At 44.8% G+C, this 23099-nt stretch overlaps 1 protein-coding gene across 1 annotated transcript in view; it reads right to left on the bottom strand.

The window, feature by feature from the left end:
* Pink1 (PTEN-induced putative kinase 1) overlaps nucleotides 1–23099 on the bottom strand; it is a 97262-nt gene that overhangs the window by 38112 nt on the left and 36051 nt on the right. Inside the window, exons 4-5 of the mRNA XM_050172668.3 lie at nucleotides 12540–12711; nucleotides 8654–8824 (exon numbers count right to left, since the gene is read on the bottom strand). Coding sequence (XP_050028625.2) covers nucleotides 8654–8824; nucleotides 12540–12711 — 343 coding nt within the window. The remainder of the gene's footprint in view (nucleotides 1–8653; nucleotides 8825–12539; nucleotides 12712–23099) is intronic.

Here is a 23099-nt window from a genome sequence, read left to right as displayed (position 1 = left end):
AATGAAATTTAGCCTGTTCCATATTGTTCCAAAATGCAACTTTGCTTGCTCCAAAAATTGCTCCTAAATAAACTTTATGCGGTCCCAACCCTGGGAGGGACAGGTTGGTGCATGCCTCCTTTTCTAGACCTCTAAAGTGGGGTCAGAGGAATGCTGGTCGGAGGCGCCGCTGCGTGGTTTGGTGCTCTGCTGAGAGCATTGTCGGAGTGCAGTATGTTCAGATTAACCGTCGCAAATGCTTGCGCGTTCGAATTACTGGGCGTTTTTGCATATAATACACATAACTTTGATAGGACCACAGCGTCAGTTCGAATAAACCGAAAGTTCGAATTAAGCATGTTCGCAATTAATGAGATTCGAGTGTATATATTTTATGGAATATGGCAGAACACTTTGAAACCGAGACAGAAGACAGAATAACCCAACACGAGCACTGTACTACAACTGTCTTGAGCGATGTCTTAAGCTGAATTTTGAAGCAGATTACCCCCATACTGAAACTGTCTGGTGCATGAAAACTTTGGTAATAGTGCTCGTACATTTTTAATTAGTGGTAGCAATCACAAAAACATGCATTCTGCAATAGTGAGTCGAAAATTTCCAAAATTAACCCAAGACATCTTTTACAAATACATTTTTCTTTAATTTATGTTTCGACAGTGCAGGTGAAGTGCCTGGGAATGCGCAGACTGTACGGAGAAGCCAGAGTATCGAACTACTGTGGTTTAGCGAAAGCAATTTCTACATAGTAGAAATAGTTTTACCTTGCTGCAAGCCAATCAGAATGCAGGGTGGTATAAGTGCGCTTTGTTGATATAGCATACCAGAATATGGAAAAATGGGTCGAATGGTGGCACAGGGCATGCTTTCCTGTAAAGCTAAATACATTTGTGGCACTATGATCAAACTACAGTCAACGACCGATTTTTCGGATCCTCTAGGGAACGTAAAAACGTCAGAAAATTCAGGCAGCTCGAAAAAATGAATGCATGCAAAAAAACTAATGTTTTTTTCTTTTTTTCTCGGATCTAGAGGTAAAGGGCGAAGTACCAGGCTTCCGAAACCCTGCCAAAGCATCAGTGAAGTGGCTATAAAAAGAGGCATTCAAAAACTCTATGCAGCCGACTGCCGGTTTATTATGTACATGTGCATCGTCGGGCAGCCGGTGTTATTGCTGCAGTGGCTTGAAGAACTTGTTGATTGTTGTTTGGACGGTGTTCCGGTTGCATGCGATCATATTCACCTCGATCTGAGCAAGGGTCATGTCAGCACTGTACACCGATGAAAGAGTCAACAGTGTTCGCGTCAACTCATCGCTTGTAGGTGGCACAGGCATTGGCTCCTCATTTTCAGCATCGGAGTCTTCTGAATCCCCCACAACCTGAGCCTAGCGCACCTAGGCGTAGCGTTGCAGAGCACACTTGACACAACAGCACAACCACACACCACGCTAGCCAAAACGTGGCCTGCGCAAACAAATGAAATGGCGCCGCTCCAGAAACTCCGCCGGAGGCGGAAGTGCGGCGATGAACATAGCCAGCGTGGCCAGATCAAATCGATGTGTGACGGCTAGATTCGGCTAGTTGTGGTTCAAAGCGGTGATATGCTTCAGCTGCAAGTCGATTTTCTTCGCAAGGGCACTGCATGAGGAGCCAAAGGACCTTCCGTCGTGTCAGAAAGTCTGGAAAATTAGACGGCGGGGGGTTCGAGCGTCCAAAACTTCAGATGTCCTTATACATTGATTCTATGGGGCTCATGACGGTGCCGCGAAGACGTCCAAAACATCAGGCATGTCCGAAAATTCAGTCGTTGACTGTACACATTCCCCCGCTGATGCTCATGATGATAGTGGAAAATGTTCTCAAATATGCAGTCCAGTCGACATGGTAACAATTTCTGAATCACCATATGTCATCGCAGACCCGGAGAGCCGCAAGTGACCCTGGGCTAATAAATATAAAACAATTCCAATCTGTTTCTACTCCAAATCCACCCTTAGCCCTTTGTGATAGGCCAAATGGCTCAGACCTCTCCCACATGGGCGAAAAAGCAGATTGGAATAGTTTTACATTATACCAGCCCTGGGGTCAAAGACGCCCACCCTCTGAACCCGCTGCAGCACAGGCCTCCTTAATGCAGGATTCTTTTGCATTCAACAAAATCAAAGTTCTGGCCAGCACTTCATTTCCACAATGTAATTACTGCTACAGCTTTGTATGTAAGTATGTAAACACATGTACCGTCATGAACAAATGAAATGTGAACAAGAAATCACAAAATAGAACACCTTTTTTTAAGCAATAACTCGCTAGCATGATCTCATGCCACTACTTATCCGGATGACAAAGGTGGCATAGGCCTCACGCAAAGCTTGAAGCCAAACTTATGACGACATTACATATTCGCGAAAACAGATAGGAAAGAATGCATTCTAGTTATCCCCAACTTGCTTAACTACCATATAACCACATGCCTTATCATTCCCTTTCTAGGTATAAAGTTTATGAGGTGGTTTCACTCTATGCAAGAAGTAACATGAAGGGACCATCAGCATAAATAGAAACCCAAGCCATTCCGAGACTACTCCAATGCATTATTTTGTTCACAGTTTAGGTCAAATTGAGAACATTTGTAACAGTAGCTTGATACATACACATGGCACTACTCCATGCTTAGAAACTAGCTACCAGTCAATGTACATTTTTCGGAGTCCCTAGAGGCAGCGGAAACACCCGAAAAAATGAATGCATGCACTTTACTTCCCCAAAAGCTGAAGTTGTCACAGGCACACCTGAAGTAGCTCTAAAGGCCTACCAGTGCACTTATTAGGTGTCTTGTAGCTCGCACTTCAACAGGAGGTGGCAGGTGCCTGCATGTATAATTAAGGAATACATACCATGTCCTGTGACAGTTGGTTGCCCCTTTACACTCTTGACTGCTTGACACTACTGCATTGTGGCAAAGCTTACCTTCGGGAATCTACATTATGCAACGTGGCGTGCTTTCTGTGCTCCGAAGCCATAAATCAGGATTACAAAGTGGAATTGGCTCCATTGCTGACAGCAGCAAATTCTTTCAATGAAAATAACGGCACCGAACAGCAGAAAGCTTGGCAGCGAACGTCCGAAGCAGCGAGACTTACTGCTCCAGTGGTGGTGGCTGCCAGCAAGGCGGTGTGCGAGATCACCAGTTCGAGGCTGTGATATAATCCAAATGCAAGTGGCTTCAAATAATACTCTTTTGGACCTGCAGACACAGCGAGAAAGTCTGGAAAATCAGATCGCGAAAAGTTTTGCATCTGAAATTCCAGACGTTCTTATACATTGACACTATGGGGTACGTGACTGTACCATGAAGGCGTCTGAATTAAAGGGCATGTCCAAAAAAATCGGTTGTTAACTGTAATTGCCCATAAAAGGCGTTCGTTATAGTACGCGTTTCTAGTTATACCAATGGTACGAGAGCAAAACCAGAGGCCACAGTGGCAAGAAGATAATGAAGCACTGGATGTGAGAGAAAAAGTAAAACAAATTCCAAGGACGGTTACGATACTCCCTAATGCAAAATTTGAGCACAGCTGCATATCAATTTTCATTTCATGATATACTGGCTGGCGCAGATAATTTGTCTCGTGTGGCACGCTGCAAATGGAGTGAAATGTGATGCAACTGCCTCGCTAATCAGGAAATCGCGAGAGGCAGCACGTGGGTGACACATGAGAGCGATGCACAGCAGCCACTGCAGACAGACCTCCACTCATGCAGTGCTTTGTTTCCATATACAGTATCGGTGGCGTCATCGGTGACCCGATGAAGTGCGCTACTCTGGCACCACCTCGTAGCCATCATCGCTGCAGAGCCCATCTTGTGCGGCGCTAAGCATTTACCATATTTACTCGCATAATGATTCCACTTTTCTGTCAAAAAAATTGATGCAAATTCAGAGGTGCGATCATTATTGTGGGTGAAATTTTCCACGAAAAGAAACATTTTCTTTTTTCATCCTGCATTTGCTGCGGGATGACAAACCGGCCGCTGCTGCTGTCAGTGCGGGACACCAAAACAATATGGCGGCAGGCGGAACAAGCCGAACGCGCCGAACGCAATTATTTTTCTTCTGAGTACATTACGCACATTGAGAGTTTCTTCCGTATCAGTAATGAATAGTATCGTTAATATCGGCAAGCTTGGGGCAATAATGTAGCCATGTCCACTTTGAGGGGACAGAAAGAGAGAAGGGCACGCTTAGCTGCCAGTGACATGGAAACACATGGCGGGCATGCTGCGGAAACTGCGGCATTTGTCTTCACTGCTATCCTAATACGGCACATTTACGCTAAGGGTGGGTGAATATCTTGGCTGCGTTACAAGCGTTGGCATATGAATAGGTTACACCTCTAACGTATCAGTGTAAACGTGGCCACTATCGTTGCCGCTCGCGATTTGTTGCGTGCCCACAAGTGCAGACGAGAAGAATCCAAAGGCGCCCTTTATGTTGTTGTTGTTGACCAAAACCATTATAAGGCCTACAAATAATAAAGCCGAAGCAAGTTTGGTTGTAGCGTATTTTTTCATGGAAGTGTGGAAAGTGATGAAAGGAATGAAATGGGGCATCTGCTTAAGAATGTTGGGTGCGTACAGACCGCTTGGTATGTCTTCAAGAGTCGTTCGCGTAGCATTCAACAGATGGTAAGCGCAATCATCATTAGCTAGACTTGGCACATGACGTATCACTGCAACAAGTTCAGGGTGCAATCATTTAACAGGAAAGAAAAAAAATTTAATTTTGACGACAAAATTCAGGGGTGGGATCATTACGTGAGTGCAATAATTATGCAAATAAATATGGTATTCTGATAGCGATTACACGGGTGGTCCAGGCGCACTTCTGCTGTCGGCATCGCCATGAGGTTCCGTATAAAGTCTAAGGGCGATAAAACTGATGCAGCACGCCGTATGCTGTATGTGCGAGTGAAAGAATGTGAGGGTCAACTGGCAATCGCAGCTCAATCTTGCACACACAACAGCGAAAAGCGGGAAGCAAGTGCGCCGTCTTCCGTCGCGTGCAAGGCTTCGGGAGGAAGGGGACGCATTCTGCTCCGGGCGGCCCGGGCGGCCGCACACACCTGGCCAGGCTGCTGTATCTTGAAAGCCACTTGCAACGGGTACAGAGCCCACGCTGCATTGTGTTTTTCCAGCTTAGTTCATGCAGATGGGACCGGCAGCACGAGCGTCAAATCGCTCGATGCTGCTGCCACGTTTCCTCACTGCAGCATTCTGACAGCGAGTTTTCGTGGTCATCGAGTGAGCTGTGTTCATGTTTGCTTGAATGTGCGTGACACCATGCTTTATTTACTTAGTATGCCTATATTTACAAGTTTATACGGCTGATAAAACTACTATCCTTACTTTGTATAGCTAACAAAACTGCGACTTTTTCTTCTCATGCTTTCGCCATACCCTCCTCCTCCATTCCGCCTCATGGTTCCACTGCACCCTCCTCCTCCTCTGCTTTCCTCCTCGCGCTTTCTTCGCTGTCACTGCCTTGCATCTCCCACTGCTCTCTGCGTTCACTCTTTCATTCTTGTTTGTGCTCATTTGCTCAGTCACGAGGGACGCCGACTCTCGTCACAGAAACGGACTCCCAAGGCTACGTTCACACTAAGTAAGCAGAAAGAAGGTGGAAAGACCAAAGCGGGCGGCAAATCTTTTCCGGCATCTCAAAGATGTTCACATTTGTTTTGCCACCACCGTGGCCACAGCTGCCCCTTTCGCCCACATCCACTTAGCCTGCACACGTTTATCCGTGTGATGGCACCCTTCATCCTACCATTTCAAGCAGTATGTTCATTCACTGACCCATCCATCATTAAAAGCGATCATTTCACACAACTTTGCATGCAGTCCAACTTTCTTCTGCTATGGAAAAGGAAGAAGGAATAGTTTTGATACTTCTAGCTAGTTGTTTCCTAGAAGGGGACAATGAACAACGAAAGAAGCGTACAACTGGGAAGAGGCGGCAGTGGTGGCTTCAACCGGCTTTGAAAAAAATTTCGGTCACGCTAGCGCTATGTTGGCCCACCTCCAGCCCCGCGACGTTGAGTACTATCGCGAGTATGTAATGCTGAAAGACTTGTTCTTGTAAAGCCGGTGATTCTTGTCATAGAGCACAGGGGGGTATTTGATTGCGTCGATCAGCATCACAGCCGACACGTTTAGTGTCATGATAAAATTTACGATCGGCTGTTTACGTGCTAGTGCAGCTTTTGGTGAAGTGGAACGACTTTCCACTTCGGTGTAGCAAAAAAATAGGTCTGAGTACGATCGAGCTTGCCACCTAGTTTTCCACCCATTTTGCCACCTAGGCAGGCGAATATTTAAGGTTGTCTCCTCTTCCGGTCTCTTCAAGAGCAAGTGTGAACGTGGTCCAAGAAAAAAAGTTCTAGTTCACTCACAGCATCCTCAGTCTACTTCCCCTTATGTTGCACCTCAGCTAGGGAGTGCCGTGCCACTAAATACAGCCGCCCTGGCTTTTCTGACAGCAGCGACGACCGCAGGGACTGGCAGTGCATGCACCGACCACTTGCCGGAAGCATCGAAAAGTCCAGTGTTATAAGCGCGAAAATTATGAGAAACTGTGCGGGAGCCGTCACTGCACGGTGTGCGAACAACTGCACCCTTTTTCAGAGAACGAATCCGCTCGCTGTTTGCAGCCCCTGCCAGAGCACACATGCCGAAGCCGTTCTGGCGCAGCATGGTGCAATTTCGGTCAATTTTCTGTTTTTGGCACAGTTTGGCACAGGAATTGGCATTTGTATCGAAATGGCGCAATTGGCGCAGGAGTACCACATCCGCCCACCACTTACTCCTCCCACCCTCCGCTTACGTGCTTGATCTCATTGCTGTGAGCTCGCTCCACTCCCCACTTTCTCCTTGCTGGCAGGAAGATGGCGCTCGTCAAGTCACCATCCTCCTAGACTCACACTCACTGGCACTCTAAAGCCTACAGCGCACGAGGATCAATAGGATCTATCGCACTGCACTTGGACTTTATATGGAACATGATGCTGCTCCGCTTCGGCGGTCGCTCTTGGTCACGCAGTACACAATTTGAGAGGTGCGTTCACAAGCAGCCACTTGTAATTTAACCATTTGACCATCTGAGTCTGCAGAAGCTTCCATTTACTCTCTTGATATTCCTTCACTGCTGCAGCAAAATTTCGTTATATTGAAACTGTGTATAAACAGTTTGTCATTTGAGGTTCTAAATATGCAGTGTTTTATGGACAAGTCATAAAGCTTGTTATATTGAGGATTTCGTTATACTGAAGTATGTTACATGGAGGTTTAACTGTATTTTGTTGTCACAAGAATTGCGTTGTTGCAGAATTTCGTTATGTCAAGTTCAAACTGTACTTAAATTTTATCTTTCATGCTTATAAGTGCAGTCACTGATGGATTTTTCTTAAACAGAAGGGAAGTAAAATTTTTATTGTAGTTGGGAAATCAGAAAAAAAAATTTCAATGAGAAAATAAATTTTATTTTGCTGAACTTGAGAGTCGGCGACCAAAGATATATGGTTCCATGCCATATAGACAATATCTTCACGTTGGTGGCAAGAAGCGAAGAAGACTGCGAAGCTTTCATGTTCCCTCCACCGCTGTGGCTGATAGTGCTGCCGGCAGTGGGACGATGCTATCATGAAGAGCACTGGCAGAGGAAAGCGAATGCTTCAGCTGCCTCTCCCTTCAACGCATCTCTGAAGCTCGAGATTAAGCCAACTCCACTACTAAAGGAGCCGAAAGACAGTGCAAATAAAATCACAACCACCTTGGCTTGTCTAACCATTACATGCACCGCAGATTTACCTTCAAGGTAACGGGCGTACTGACAGTCCCGCACAGCCACGGCTGTGCTAAAGGAAGCGATGCCAGCTGCCTTGGTGGGCACCTACTGCTTTCAATCATGCGTGCCTAGTGCATTCTCTTGTTTACATGGGGTGTAGTGGCCAGAAAACATACGAGATCACAGTTCGGCGATATGCTGAACGTTGGTGCTGAAAAATCATGTTTTCGAGGAACATATTAAATCGTAGAACTAAAGCATAACTGTATCAGCCATTTTTTTGTGTTCTCAAATGCCAATGTTAGCACTGAGAAATTCTATGGAACGAGATCGTACTAACGAGGTTCTATTGTATAAGTGAATTTTGTCTTCAGGTGCTACTTTATGGCAGCATAAATTTTGGCTCGAGGCATGTCATCATGGCAGCATGGTCCTTTACTGTTAAATTTTTCTAAGTCTTAGTGCAGGATTATATGCACAAAAATACGATATGCCTCACCTGCCAGAGTTTATTAGTTGCTACAATCTGTGCTATGGTATTAAATGTAGACCACCGAAAATATGATGCTGCTGCCGTCATATTGAAACTGCAATTGAATCTATCAGCCTCGCACATAAGGCGCGGGTAACTTTGAGGCTTAGGATTCTGTGGAAAAAACCTCGCTTATTCAAATACATATAGTAATCTTGTCAGCTCAATAAATCATTTAGTAGAGGGTCAGTGCCCATTTTGTCAGCTTTGCACAGTTTTTCTTTTTTTTTTCGAAGAGGTCAATTATCATCTGTCATGAAGGGGCGGGGGCCTCACCTGCGCATCACCAGGTAGAGGGTGGCATTGCGCCCGCAGCCTCGGGGGTGCAGGCGAGGAGACAGGGCGCTGGGCCAGAGCACGGTGGCACCAGGCAGCAGGGACACCGAGTCCGCAAATGCCACTGGCATCTCCACTACATTTGTATGGGGGGGCAGACGGCAGCGCCACCTGTTGTTCACCAAGCAGCAGCACAAATTGCTCTAGAAACATTCAACCCTTTTAATGTAGAAAAGTAAAACTGAAGAAAGATGCTTACACAGGCTTGCTTTTGTTGTCTGTTTCACATAATGTCACACACCGATAAATTGGACAGCGATAATACGGACATACTCGGTAATTCAGACAGCTTCACGGCACCGCCAATAGCCCCATAGACCTAATGTGTAAAGACAACCGATACTTTGCAGATACATGCAGACACAGCAAGCCAAACGCACCGAACGCAATTTTTTTTTTCTCGTGAGTACATTACGTGCAATGAAACAGTTTCTGCCATATTAGTAATGAACAATACCATTAATATTGGCAAGTTTGCAGCAATAATGTCCACTTTGAGGGGACAGAAACAGAGATGGGCATGCTTAGCTACCAGTGACAGAAACATGTGGCGGGCATGCTGCGAAAACTGCAGCATTTATCTTCACTACAATCCTAATATGGGACATTTCTGCTAAGGGTGGGAGAATGTCTTAGCTGTGTTACAAGTGCCAGCGTATGGATAGGGTACACTTCAAACGTATCAATGCAAATGTGGCTACTGTCGTTGGTGCCCGTGATTTGTTGTGTGCCAAAGAGTGCAGACGAGAAGAACCGAGAGACATTTTTTTGCGGTTGTTGTTGACCACAACTATCATAAAGCCTACAAATAATAAACCCAAGGCAAGTTTGGTTGTAGATTTGTTGTTCTTGGAAGTGCAGAAAGTGATGAAAGGAACGAAATGGGGCATCTGCTTGAGAATCTGTTCAGTGCGTGCAGACCGCTTGGTAAATCTTGAATAGTCGTTCGCATAGCATTTGACAGATGGTAAGCACGATCACCAACAGCTAGACTTGGCACCGACATATTGCTGTGGCTAGTTCGGGGTGTGATCCTTGCGTGGGAAAGAAAAAAAAATCGAATTTTGCCGACACAATTCAGGGGTGTGATCATTACGCGACTGCTATCATTATGCAATTAAATACGGTATGTCTTGAACTAGTATAGAATAACCCTGCACGTTTCATTCTTAACAATTACAATCGCACAGCCAGTATCACATCAATAAAAACATCTTCGCAACTTCCACCTCTTCATCAGTGTTTCCACCTTTTCTCTTTCATAAGATGTGCCGTATATTTACTCGCCTAATGAACACACTTTCTTCGCAGAAAAATTTACGCAAAGTTGGAGGGTGTGTTCGTTATGCAGGGTAAAATTTAGAACTTTTTTCCCGTGGTCACTTCTAAAGTAGAAGACATATGATATAGTTCAGCTTCCGATATGCCGTGACCAGATCCAAAGCGTTTACCCGTGCCGTAGTGCTGGGCTGGATGTCCTGCATGCAACAAACTGGGCAGATTCTCATCGTCCGACCCATCCAACTACCACACTGTCATTTGGCCGCAGCCAATAACAGTGCAGCTAGCGTGTGATGTTCTCTGATGATCCCTCCAAAGAGGTAGCATTAGTAAGGCGGTTTCTTGCCGCTCCGATCCCCTCGGTTCAAGTGTTCACCTGCATTGCTGATCATGGTGTCACAAAAATAGGGTACGATTTGTTTCTGACCTGAAACAATTACTAATGGAATAAAATTACCTTGAAAGTGCACCTGTTCTGCAAAGCAGTGCCCAGTACTAAGCTACTGGCAACATGGGCAGCCGCGATGCGAAGGCATTCCGCAGGTGACAACACACACCAACCGTCTCAGCGAGGCTGCTCACTTAGCTTGCATGTTTGCTCTTTGCATCAATGGCATTGAGTAAACCAATTGGATTTAATTACGCACGACATAAGTGTCCAATGCTTAATCATGTTGGTAAAATAGGCACTCTTTTAAGGACTTAGGCTGGATTGCAAGCATCACTGGCCACAATGTCTGCTGAGCTAGGCCTACCGGCCCTGTAGCTGGCTGTCAAAGGAGCCGTCAGTGGATGTTGTTGCGAAATGTTTGTCATGGCATAATTATAGGCATAATTATACTGACAGGAAAGCATTATTCAGGCATAACTGTATTGACAATGTGCATGCAAAGCGAAGCAGCAATGGTTGTTTGTTTTGTACCTCTTGACAAGGATATGGAGTCTTAAGGTGTACAAGCCGAGGCGCTGGATTTGGCAGGGCTAATATGGATGTCACATGGTGTAAATTTGATCGAATTTCGTGTGAAAACCCCAATATGCAATGCTTATCTGAGAATACACGCCAATTAGTGGGGTTTGCCGATTTCCAGTAACTTGCATAGCTGCAGTGAGAAAAGCTCACTGAGCTAACTTCAAACTGCAGCCACTAGGCACCATCACTACTGTGTATGAAGCTGTGCTCTAACAAAAATTCGAACACAGCTTTGCCGTATTGAATGTGGCGCAAGCACTTCTCAAGTACTGCCTGCCCAATAACCTTGGTGCCATGGCGGACAACAACAGTGACGTCAGCAATGACAACGAGTAAATTGTGCATGCACATGTCTTTACACTGCATATTGTGACAGCAACTCACAGTAACGATGAATAAAATGCCCGCTTTTATGCGTTGTTCCCCATTTCTCATCAGCACCACTTCACATTTATAATCTTAACACATATTTTTCTTTCTTTGAGAGACGAAAAGTTGCCCCCTCACGTTATATCCGTGGTCACAATACTTTTCGTGCAAATAGGCACTGCAACTTATTTACTCGGGTCTACGCCGACACCTGGAAATCTAAAAGCCTAAAAGAAAAAAAAATTTTAGTGCAAGCTGACCAAAAAAAAAAAGCACTAGCCTTCTGAAGTCTCAAACAATGTTTATTCCGAACATGTGACACTAGCAGCGAATATGCTACAGCTTACTGCATGCAACCAGTCACTTGTCATCATCCATGTCAAGATCACTGGATTCCTCATCACTCTCCTCCTCCCACAATGCGCTGTCTTTTGTACTGTCCAGCACAAGGGAAATACAACACTTCCTAAACATGCACATGATGACAGCAGCCGGGATGTCCTACCATGCAGACGGAATCTAGCTTGCCACTTGACCTAGCAATGTGCGCTTGATGTGACCGAACAGCCGTATGGGCCAAATCCTCGAATCTAAGCCGACCCACAAGCTTTGTATCCCACTTCTTTTTTTTTTAAGTCAGTTTGCAGTCAAATAAATATGGTGCTTGGGAGGTGCTCATTTTCCATGCAAATGAGCATGATGCTGTCCACATTCTTTCTAAGGATTACTAGAGACGATTAGAGAGTGAATGCATAAGATGTACGAAATAAACAGTTACTACAACTGTCTATCTTATTTTATTTATATATTACAGCAGACCAATACAACGGTCCAGCCAGGAGGGAAAGAAAAGCACTATATAAATGACAACATAAAAAGAAACGGTACAAAACATTACAGAACATTGAAAAAATGTCTACAGCCCTTCTGCAAAGCCAAGGAAGAAAAAGCACTAAGTAAAAACAACACAAAAATAGTACGATGCACTATAGCATTAAATACCAAAGAAATAATAAAGTTTTTGCACAATACCACTGGAAGTGAAAATATCCTGTGGTGATAGAATTCCACACTGTCCCTGTTCCTGGAAATTGATTCTTGCAAATGTATATAAGTGATATTGGCACAACTGGCAATGCAGCTGCGTCACTGGCACTGCGCGTGCCCCACAAGGAACAGGTGCGGCTTTGTCAAGACACTCACGAGCCTGTGGGCAGCAGCTGGTTGACCAGCACGGGCAGGCACTCCTTCTGCAGCGAGTCCCAGATGGAGGCTGCATTGGAGGCTGCGTAGTAGTTGAAGAGGACCTTGACGGCCAGGTCAAAGGGGGGCCCATCACTTGCCAACTCCTTCATGGCAGCAGCAGGGGAGAACTCTGCAACACCCACGCACACACACAGACCCATTTGCATCAGGAATGAATGAGTGAATGAATGTTTAGTTCATCCTGAATACAATTTCAAGAAAGTGCTGGAGCAAACGGCACACAGTGCCTGACAGGGGCCCCTGTACCCGCAAAATACGCATGTATTATGCACTATTTAGTGGCAGTTCATTGGCAGTGAGCGAACACACATAATGTTACATATTTTCACACATTGTACATGAGTTTACACAGGAACTTAGAACAACAGAAATTGACAAATTATTGGGTTACACTTAGTTTACTAATATAGACGGTGAAATAATAAATGTTCCCCTTTTCCCCTCTTCCCCTTTCCTCTCCCTGTCCACAAGCAGTAAAGTAAAGGTTGTACATGTTAATTACCATAGTACACTAAAATGCAGCATATGACCATGAACATGTGCGCATGCATGTAAAAGAGAAAGAAAAGGAAAAAAGAAATTTATAATATGTTTATGTTACAATAATCACTCTCTCAAACACTGTGTTAAAAGCCATCACAGCGAGAGCATCACTGTTGTAGCAGCAGCAGTTGAATTATCAAGCACGCATCTAAGCAAACTTCCTTGGTTTCACAGGCTAGCTGCATCGGCAGTCCCCTAGACAGCTGCGGTGACTACCTGGCTGATTATCCTTGCATCTACACGTGCCTGCGCGGCACTGACTACCCTGCTGGTCTCGGCGCACACTCCGCTGAAACCACCCCCAAGCTGCACTCTACACAGTCCGGATTCCTGCCATAAAAGCCATCCCAGCGAGAGCATCATTGTTGTAGCAGCAGCAGTTGCATTCTCAAGCACGCATCTAAGCAAACTTCCTTGGTTTCACAGGTCGGTTGCTTTTATTCTCGATATTTTTTAGAATTTGTCAATTCCTGCAACTGCTGCTGCTACTGTTGTTGCTGCTATCATTTTTCCCTGCTGTGTTCACTATTTAGCCATCCTCGTAATGCTGAAAAATGCTGAACTTTGCAAGTGAATGGGCGAGCTAGAAGCTATATTGAAACACCGGTTGAATGAATTAGTCGACCGGCTTGTTATTAGCATACAAACTAAGCTTCAGGATGCAGGCTTAGACGTCGGTGCAGTGAGAACTGAAGTTGGTCGCATGGATGACAGCCTAAAGCTTCTAAACGAAGTAGTTGAGTCAACCCGATTTCAACAGCTTCAGTTATCAGCGGCAAATCGCACTCTGAAAGCAGAAAACGAGGCCCTTCAAAGGAAAGTCGCTGACCTTGAGCAAAACTCAAGATTAAATAACTTGGAAATAAAGGGGGTAACCTGTACCCAAGAGGAGGATAGTACCGCAATCCTGACTGCCATCGGTGACAAAATCAACTGTACAGTCTCAGCCACTGATGTTGACACAGTTCATCACGTAGCAGCAAAGTCTGGTCCAAAGAGTATAATTGTGCGGTTTTGCTCTAGAGCAAAAAAACTGAATTCATGAAGAAGGTGCAAAGGGCCCAACTGAATACCTGAAGTATAGGGTTTTCAGGAGAGCACTCGCAGGCGATATTCGTCAATGAGCATCTATCGCCAGACAATAAGCATTTGTTCTCCAGAACGCTTGCCTTACAGAAGGAAAAAGGTTGGCAGTTCATCTGGATGAAAAACTGTCAGATCAAAGTGCGGAAATATCCCGATAGTCGGGTATTTCACATCGCTTCTGATTCCGATCTATCTATCATTACCTAACTTTGCATAAGCCTTCCAACTTTCAATTTTTAAGTTGTGTCCAATGGCTTCGTACTTTTTACCTGAAGAACTTGAGGCTTATTTTTCCTCACACTGCCATTCACTGATCCATTTCAATGCGCAAAGTCTGCAAAAGAACATGGATGGCATCACAAATTTTTTATCCTCTACCTGTCATAATTTCTCTATTATTTGCATTAGTGAAACCTGGCTTTCCGCATCTCACAATAACTTGTACAGCTTTCCTTTGTACTCATCTGAATACTGCCACCGTGATAACAGTAATCACAGTGGTGCTGCTATTTTTGTATCCTCAGAGTTGCATTTTCATAAGCGATCTGACTTGGCACTCAACGTGGTGAACTGTGAATTTGTCTGGGTTGAATTTGACGATACATTTTTTTCATAAGATAAGAAAAACCTAATAGTTAGCTGCATCTATCGTTCACCCTCATCATCTGGAAGCGCATTTTGCTTAGCTCTAGGTAATTTGCTGCATAACTTAACATTCGAACAGAAAAATGTCATTATCATGGGCAATATTAATATTAACCTTTTAGATACATGCAATGCACTGCTTAATGATTATGTTAGCTGCTTAAATGGGTTCGGATATGAAAACCTAATTACTCTTCCAACTCGTTGTCCCACGAATAAACAGGGCACGCTTATCGACCACATATCATCCAATCTTCTTGTTAACCCTGACTGTGGTGTTGTCGAAGCTACAATAACCGATCATTACCCAACATTCGTGCACCTAACTTCTACTGCTGGCACTACCGATGCAAGCTTGACCAGAAAAAAGTTTGATTCGTTAAATTTTATTGAATTAATTGCCGCTTCAGACTGGTCACCAGTAATGGAATGTGATAACCCTGAAACTGCCTGTAACACATTCTCACAAATAATTTTTAATGCTATTTGAGATTCCATGGTGCTAATGAACTGTAAAAAAATGTTTTCAGCTCCTCGTAACCCGTGGTTATCCACCAGTTTGCTAAATTGCTTAAGGAAAAAAGACAACCTTTACAGAAAAACAAAAAAAACAGCCATTTAACACTGCACTGCACGAAAGGTATAATAAATATTCTAACTTACTAGGAAAACTACTCAAACAGGCTAAAACGATGTATTATGAAAATGAAATTAAGTCTGCAGGTAATGATGTCAAAAAGCAATGGAAAGTATTCAACTCTTCTTTAGGTCGATCCAATGATAGTTCCGAAATAACTATGATACAATCGGGGGATCTTGTCCTTGATAATCTCTTGGACATTGCAAAATACTTCATTAATTTCTTCTGTGCAGATAATGAATGGTGCGACGATTCATTGACCGAGACTTACCCCCGTGTGCCTTATAGCTTTTTCCTTCATCCCGCAACACCTGAACACATAGTCACAGTCATTTCCAGTCTAAAAAATACAGGGCCTGGTCTTGATGACTTCAGCCCATCTCTCATGAAAATGATAGCGTACCTAATATCTGAAATATTCTGTCACATAGTGAACTTTATCTTTAAAACAGGAATCTATCCAAGTTCTTTGAAGAAGGCCAAAATAATTCCTGTTTTCAAGGAGGGAGATGAAGCGTCTAACATCTAACTACCGCCTTATTGCTATATGCTATACTTTCATTCTTTAGTAAAATTATCGAAAAACTAATCGTAACACGCTTATAAGGTTATTTATCAAAATATCGTATTCTATCACAAAACCAATTTGGGCTTATCGAGGGTTACTCAACTGATTTGGCATTAATATTTCTAACAGACAAGATTTGGCAGGCAATTGACACTGGAAATTTTGCTGGTGCATTATTTACTGACCTTTCTAAAGCGTTCAATTCACTTGTTCGTAACATCCTTTTTGCTAAATTACTCTATTGGTATAACCGGCCCGGCACTGCGATTATTACGTAACTATTTGAAAGAAAGAGAATACAGTGAAATCTCGTTGATACGATTCGGCTAAATACGTTTTTCGGCATAATACGTTTTTTTTTCGTTCCCGGCCGATGCCCTATAGAGGTAAATGCATTTTTGTACGGCTAATACGATCGTATTTCCACGTCGGTTTGGATAATACGATCCCGGAAACGTCTTCTGTATGATGATAACATCAGAGCCAGTCCTTTGAAGCGGGTGGGCAGAGCTACTGAAATTAACATCGAGCGAAACGACAGGCACGGCGGACTAAAGACGCGGCGACGCGCGCTTTGTATGCTCGAGGCTTGGCCTGGCTCGGCTCGGCTAGAGTCCGGCCGTGCTTCTGCACAGCGCCTGCAGCAGTGTGGCGGCCTCTGGGAGCCATCCATTTTCTGGCGATGTCATGGGATCGCGTCAAACCTGACACCATCTCCAACTGCTTCAAGAAGTGTGGCTTTTTTTGTGCACCTGGCGATACTGAGGAAAATGGAGATGACGGCGCAGAGATTGACATCCCGGACTGGGGTGACCTCAATGTCGACGCGTCTCCGGAAGAGTTTGTATCGGCGGACGACCAACTGGCGACATGTGAATTGCGCACCGTCCAAGACATCATTGCAGATGTTACCGCTGAAGAGTAGAGCGACGACTATGACAACCAAGACGCCGGAGATTGCAGCAGCGATCGTCGGCCATTAAATACTGACGGTGCTCTCGAAGCTTTGGACGGGCTTCATGGCTTTGTCGCGTCTGCGGAGCTCAGCGAGGAAACTGCTACTCGTTTTTACGAGTTCCAGAAAAGCTTGCTGCAGGACCTCGAAAAGCAAAAAGTGCAGCGCAAAGTGACGGATTATTTTAAAGTGCTTTAATAAAAGCAAGTTCTGTGCCAAGTATGTATTATTCGCGATCTTTTGGAGTCCGTTTTGGATAATACGATTTTTGGATAATACGTTTTTATTTTCGGTGCCCGTGAGAATCGTATCAACGAGATTCCACTGTATACTGTATCAATATCCAGCACTTGCTCGCACCCTAAAACAACTAACATTGGTGTACCACAAGGATCTATATATTAGGAACTCTCTTGTTTTTATTATACATTAACGACCCGACCCCTCACGGTGCCTAAAGCCCTCTGACTGTATCCTTTACGCTGACAACACTAACATCATCTCCTCAGACAAAAGTCCTGATTCATTAATGTGCAAGCTTAACCACGACGCGGCTAATATTGTAACCTCGTGCCGATTAAAGAGACTACACATTAATACTGCAAAATCTAACTTCGCTATCTTGTCAACTAAACAAAAGAATATCTCAGTGTATCCATCGCTAACCTTTGCTTTCCGCACACTTTATCCTACTGATAGAGTACTGTTTCTTGGCGTCATATTAGATAAACACCTAAAATTTGACGAGCATGTTTTATCCTTAACAAAGCAGGCAGCATATAGAATTAGAATATCAATTAAAGTTCACAATTTTTTTTAATGTGAAGACACTCATCTCCCTCTACTACAAGGCGTAGTAGAGGAAGATTCACACGCATATTAATTATTGCATATCATCACGGGGAAACACGTATCCCATACATTTATCCCCACAACAGCATACCCAAAATCAAGCCATTTGAATCATTACACGTAGCAACTACACATCGGAAGCACCTTCATTGCTCAGATCTAACGGCATTTTACCGTTACAGAAACGAAATAATTACTCACTTGGAATACTTCTTTAAAAAATCTGTTAATGGAAAGCTCCCATTTCCTATAATTACTAACAGCCAGTATCCACATTCCACGTGTACCCGTTTCGCTTCTACCAACAGCTATTTACTACCAAGACCTATAACCAATTATGGTAAATTTACTACTAATTTTTCAGCCCCACTACTTTGGAACTCATTACCGTGTCATATTAAGATACTCTCTCATTTTTACACATTCAAATCAAACCTTCGTAAATTTTTGCACTCAATATAACAATTTGATCATTATCATTATATTAATAAGTGCTTTGTGTCATTAAATATTTTACAGCGTTAGCTAGTGACTAACTTAATATGGTGTCTTGCATGTTTGCATATAGCGCTTTATATTTAGATATCCTACTAATTTGTAATGGGAGGTCCCCTGTACCGTATGTTGACTGTGGGACCTCCCTCTGTATGTATGTATAATCCCCATGTGTCACATTATTATTATGCACAATAAAGCACTCTCCAAACAACAATTCCTTAATGTGGTTTTTGAAGGCGTTTCTAGTCATATTGAAATCAATGTTATCTTCTAGCTTATTTAGGATTTTTAGTACTTGGTACCTGGTTGTTTGTTTACCATAATTGGCCCTTGTGTTTGGTGTCTGTTTTCTAGTCTCATATTGTAAGGAACTTCATTAATGTTTTCGTGTATATATAGTGCATTCTTATGTAAGTACTGTAGTAGTTTAAAATCATAAACGTCATTAGCTTTAAGCATTCGGTATTTAAAAAATAATGGTAATGTGCTTAGTTCATAACATGGTCTCTGATAGTTTTCATAAATGCGCAATATCTTCTTTTGTATAATAATGAGCCTGTTGTAGTTAGCTTTTGTTGTGGTGCCCCATACCAATATGCCGTATGATAATATGGAGTAGAACAGTGAAATATATATGTTTTGTTTAAGCCAGATAGGTATTAAGTGTGCAATTTTATAGAAGCATCCAACAGATCAGGAGAGTTGGGCAGCTAAATTATTACCGTATTTACTTGCATAATGTTCACACATTTTTGTCAAAAAAAAATAGACACATATTCAGGGGTGCAATCATTATGCGGGTTAAATTTTCCATGAAAAGAGACATTTTCTTTTTTCATCCCACATTTGCTGCAGTATGACAAGCAGGCGGCTGTCGCTGTCAGTGCGGGATACCAAAACAACAATGGCGGCCAGCGGAGCAAGCCGAACGTGCCAAACCCGATTATTTTTCTTCTCGAGAATACATTACGCCCATTGAAACAGCTTCTTCCGTATCAGTAATGAAGAATATTGTCACAGTCGGTAATGTGGGAAGAAGAGGATGCTAATGGTGGCCTTGGAGACGAAGAAGAGTTTAGTGTTATTGCTGCTCTACGCTTGTTGGCTCAGCCATTAAAAGCCATCTGTGAATAGACGCATGCTTCTTCCTTCCCGTAACATCATTGGTGCAGATGCTGGTTAATGACTTGGGCAAGATGGAGCTCCGCAGCGGACGTAACCTGGCCGCCATGTCATCCGAAGGAGACAGTTCAACCACGGACCCGTCGTCGCCACCGACGGTCATCCTGGCCCTGCCTCGCGACCCTGGCATGTTTTCCAGGATTGACAATGTTGATGATGATGACTGGTTGCAGAATTAGGAACAGGTGGGATAACGCGCTTATGCTGGCTAATATAATATTCTACCTCAAGAAAACCGCGCGGGTCTGGTTCGAAACACACGAAGAAGCGATTATAAGTTGAGACCAGTGCAAACAGAAGCTTAGAGTTTGTTCGGCAAGCCCGTCGGCCGCCAACGTGCTGCGAAGAGGGACCTTGGGACCAGTGTACAGACGTGCACTGAATCTTACGTTGCGTATATTGAGGACGTCCTCGCCCTTTGCCGCAGAGTGGCTAACAATATGGCAGAGGCAGACAAGGTCAGACACATCTTAAAAGGCATCGCGGACAACCTGCTTGTTTACAAGAACATAACAGTGGTAAATGAGATCATTAATGAATGTCGCCGCTTTGAAGAAGCGAAGAGTTGCCGCATAGTTCAACAATTTACGCGTCTACCCAATACCGTAGCATTATCGACATGCGAAGACATTTGTCCACCGCGTGAGCCCCCCCCTGTGAAAACTTTGTACTATCGTTCGGCGAGAAATCCAAGCAGCGTCTCTTGCCATGCCAGTGACGCAGTGCTTTGACAATTCCCGGCCGCTTGTGCTTTTCATCCAGTCGGTCATTCACCAAGAACTTGCCAATGTGGGTCTTCTGTCCATCTGCTCCACCAGCCGTCCTGACTTTGCTTCGTCTGCTGCCTCTGCCCCTGCTCATGGGAGCCAATACGGTCCATATCCGAGCTATCGCAACCCGGCCGAATGGCGCACACATGACGATAGACCCATCTGCTTTTACTGTGGACGTGTGGGCCACATCTCTCGGCACTGTCGAAGTTTGTGGCCAGCCCACTCTTTCCCACCTACCGCCACTCCCCACTGAATCCTCGCACACCATCGCTCTCCACTGAGGTTGAAGACGCACCTGACAATACTCAAGCCACTGCAACTAGCCACTCGTCATCACCACATAGTCGCCGCTCCCGTTCGCCACAGCTGCGTCGCTTTCCATCCCCAGCTTATCGTCGCTGCTCTTCGATGGGAAACTAACTGGGGCAGCTTCTGGAGGTGACGCTGCTCTAGAACCCTGGCCTGAAATTCCTCTTCTGACCCTGCCTACTGATCGGAACCTTCTGGACGTGGACACGGATGGTTTGCCCGTTACAGTACTCATCGACACTGGAGCCCAAATTTCCATCATGAGTGCGGAGCTTCGAACGTAACTGATTCGTCTGCATCTGGGCTTGATAGACGCATACTAGTGTCGTCCGCGTATATCACAAATTTTATGGTATTATCAATATTAACAATGTCCTTAATATAGACTTTGAACAAAATGGGCCTAGTACGCTCCCTTGTGAGACGCCACTTACAGGGATACAGAATAAAAATCGAATATAGAAAAAGCCCCACAATTGCATTCCTAAGACGCGATTGCTATAGTATATAGTCATTATTCGGGTTACTTTTGAGCGGATGGCTTTATTTTTGACACTATGAGCGGCCACCGCGTCACTCGCAAAGCGCTCCCGACAACAAGCCGGCGGATCTGACGTCACACCTACCCTCAGCAGCCGCGGAGCGAACTGACCGGCTGCGCAGTTTTGTTTTCCTCGCGTTGTGCAGTGCAAAATGCAAAATTCTAGTCAGAGTGCTTGTATGAGCGGAGATTATGACTCCGCCTTGGATGAGCGGCCTACTGAACGACCACGAACGATAAAGGCATATGCCTACGATCAGTCCGCGTCGTCAAGCGAAATTGACGACGACCCACCGCAGCAGTCCCCCTCCGCGGTGCCGAGGGAGTCTGGACCAGCAAAGTGGTGTTTACACTGTGCACTCCATGTACACGCGTACGCTTCCAGAGATCAAGGGCGGCATCATAAGTGGAAACCAGATATAAACGCGGTTCCTGCGGCGCGGATCGCAAGCTCGCACCTGTCACAAATGAGTTAGCGAGACGAGAGGCGCACGCCTCATTGACAGTGCTGCATCCGTGGCGGTGCGCCCAGCATGATTCACTCACGCAAACGCTTTGCCATGTTTGGTTTCAACAGAGCGAGGACGCTTATGCCTCAGGCTATGTCAGGCGACGTAAGGAAATTACTCTGCATTCTGCGCAAAGCGGCTTGCTCCGCCCGCTTGGTTGTAAATGTTATGGGTAGCTGTTAGCGCGTAAAGCATGAAAGCTACCAATGCACAATACAGGTGCCGTGTGTACACACTACAAAAAAAACAAAAAGAACCCGTTGAAATCATTGAAGATATTGACGCATGTAGACCTCCCTATACCTACGCCATCGACGCAGGTGTGGCCGGCGACGTGAGCATAAGTCGGCTGCCGGCTCTCGCGTGGCAGGTGCTTGATACGCGCAAGTAGCTGTTATTGAGAATAGATGCGATGAAGCAACGGGTGAGGATTGAAGCCAGGCATGTGCAGTGACTGAAATGCGCCTCTGTAAGCAGGGGGCGTCTTGTTATTCACGGAGTGAACGAGTACATGCGCAGCGGTTTCAGCGTCCCGTTGTTTCATCGCAGCCGAGCACTCCTTCCCTTGGTGCAAACGAGATGGCGCCACCAGTCTCATGTCGGCAAATTTTTTTTCGTCAGCTGTCGCTTCAGACGATGCGGATTTCGATTCATTCTGGCAGAATTGGCCAAACATCTGGCTCAGAATGTCGTACAAACGACAAATTACGGTCAAACAGCACCTGTGCGCAAAACTACAGCGTGAACAAGCCAGCGGTTCACGGGAGAAGCATTCATGAGAGGTACGCGAGAAAAAGACTACCGCTGCCTGCCGTTTTCACATGCGCACAGCACACCCTCGGCATTCTGCGGCGTTGACACCGCTGCTCCACACATCAAACCACAAATCCACGAGATGAAAGACGAGAGGTTCTCGAACCGCCCACATGAGGAAGCGGTGCGAATAGGACGGTCGAACAAAAAAAGCGCGTTGCTGCAAATATCAACTCGCCCCTTCGCGCGCTCAGTATGAACGATCGCTCGCAATGGGCCTCGAGGTGGGTAAGCGTGACGTGATATCCGGTTTTGCCGGAGCTTTCGGAGGAGGCCGGTAGGTGCTATGATTTGAGAAATATTCACTAAAATAATTACTTTTCACTCACTTCTCCTCAGATAGAGTGTTGTTTTGGTCGCTCTCGGTGCGACAGCTATCACTGGAGACAGAAATCTCGGCGACAAATTTTTTATTCACTATCCCTTTAAGAAAGGTAAAAAGGATGACGTGTGAATACCTAAATAATTGGTCTTGTCAGCTTTGCATGCAATCCTATAAAAAACATTTCTCAATAATTCGAAAAGTCCATAATATTGGTTATTTAGAAGTTAATTTTCAATCGAGAGCCTCGAGGCGACCGTA

The sequence above is a fragment of the Dermacentor andersoni genome, chromosome 3, assembly GCF_023375885.2.
Source record: "Dermacentor andersoni chromosome 3, qqDerAnde1_hic_scaffold, whole genome shotgun sequence".
Classification (NCBI taxonomy): Eukaryota; Metazoa; Arthropoda; class Arachnida; order Ixodida; family Ixodidae; genus Dermacentor; species Dermacentor andersoni.
The sequence above is the reverse complement of the archived record's forward strand: the minus strand, read 5'-3'. Positions and strand labels throughout refer to the sequence as shown.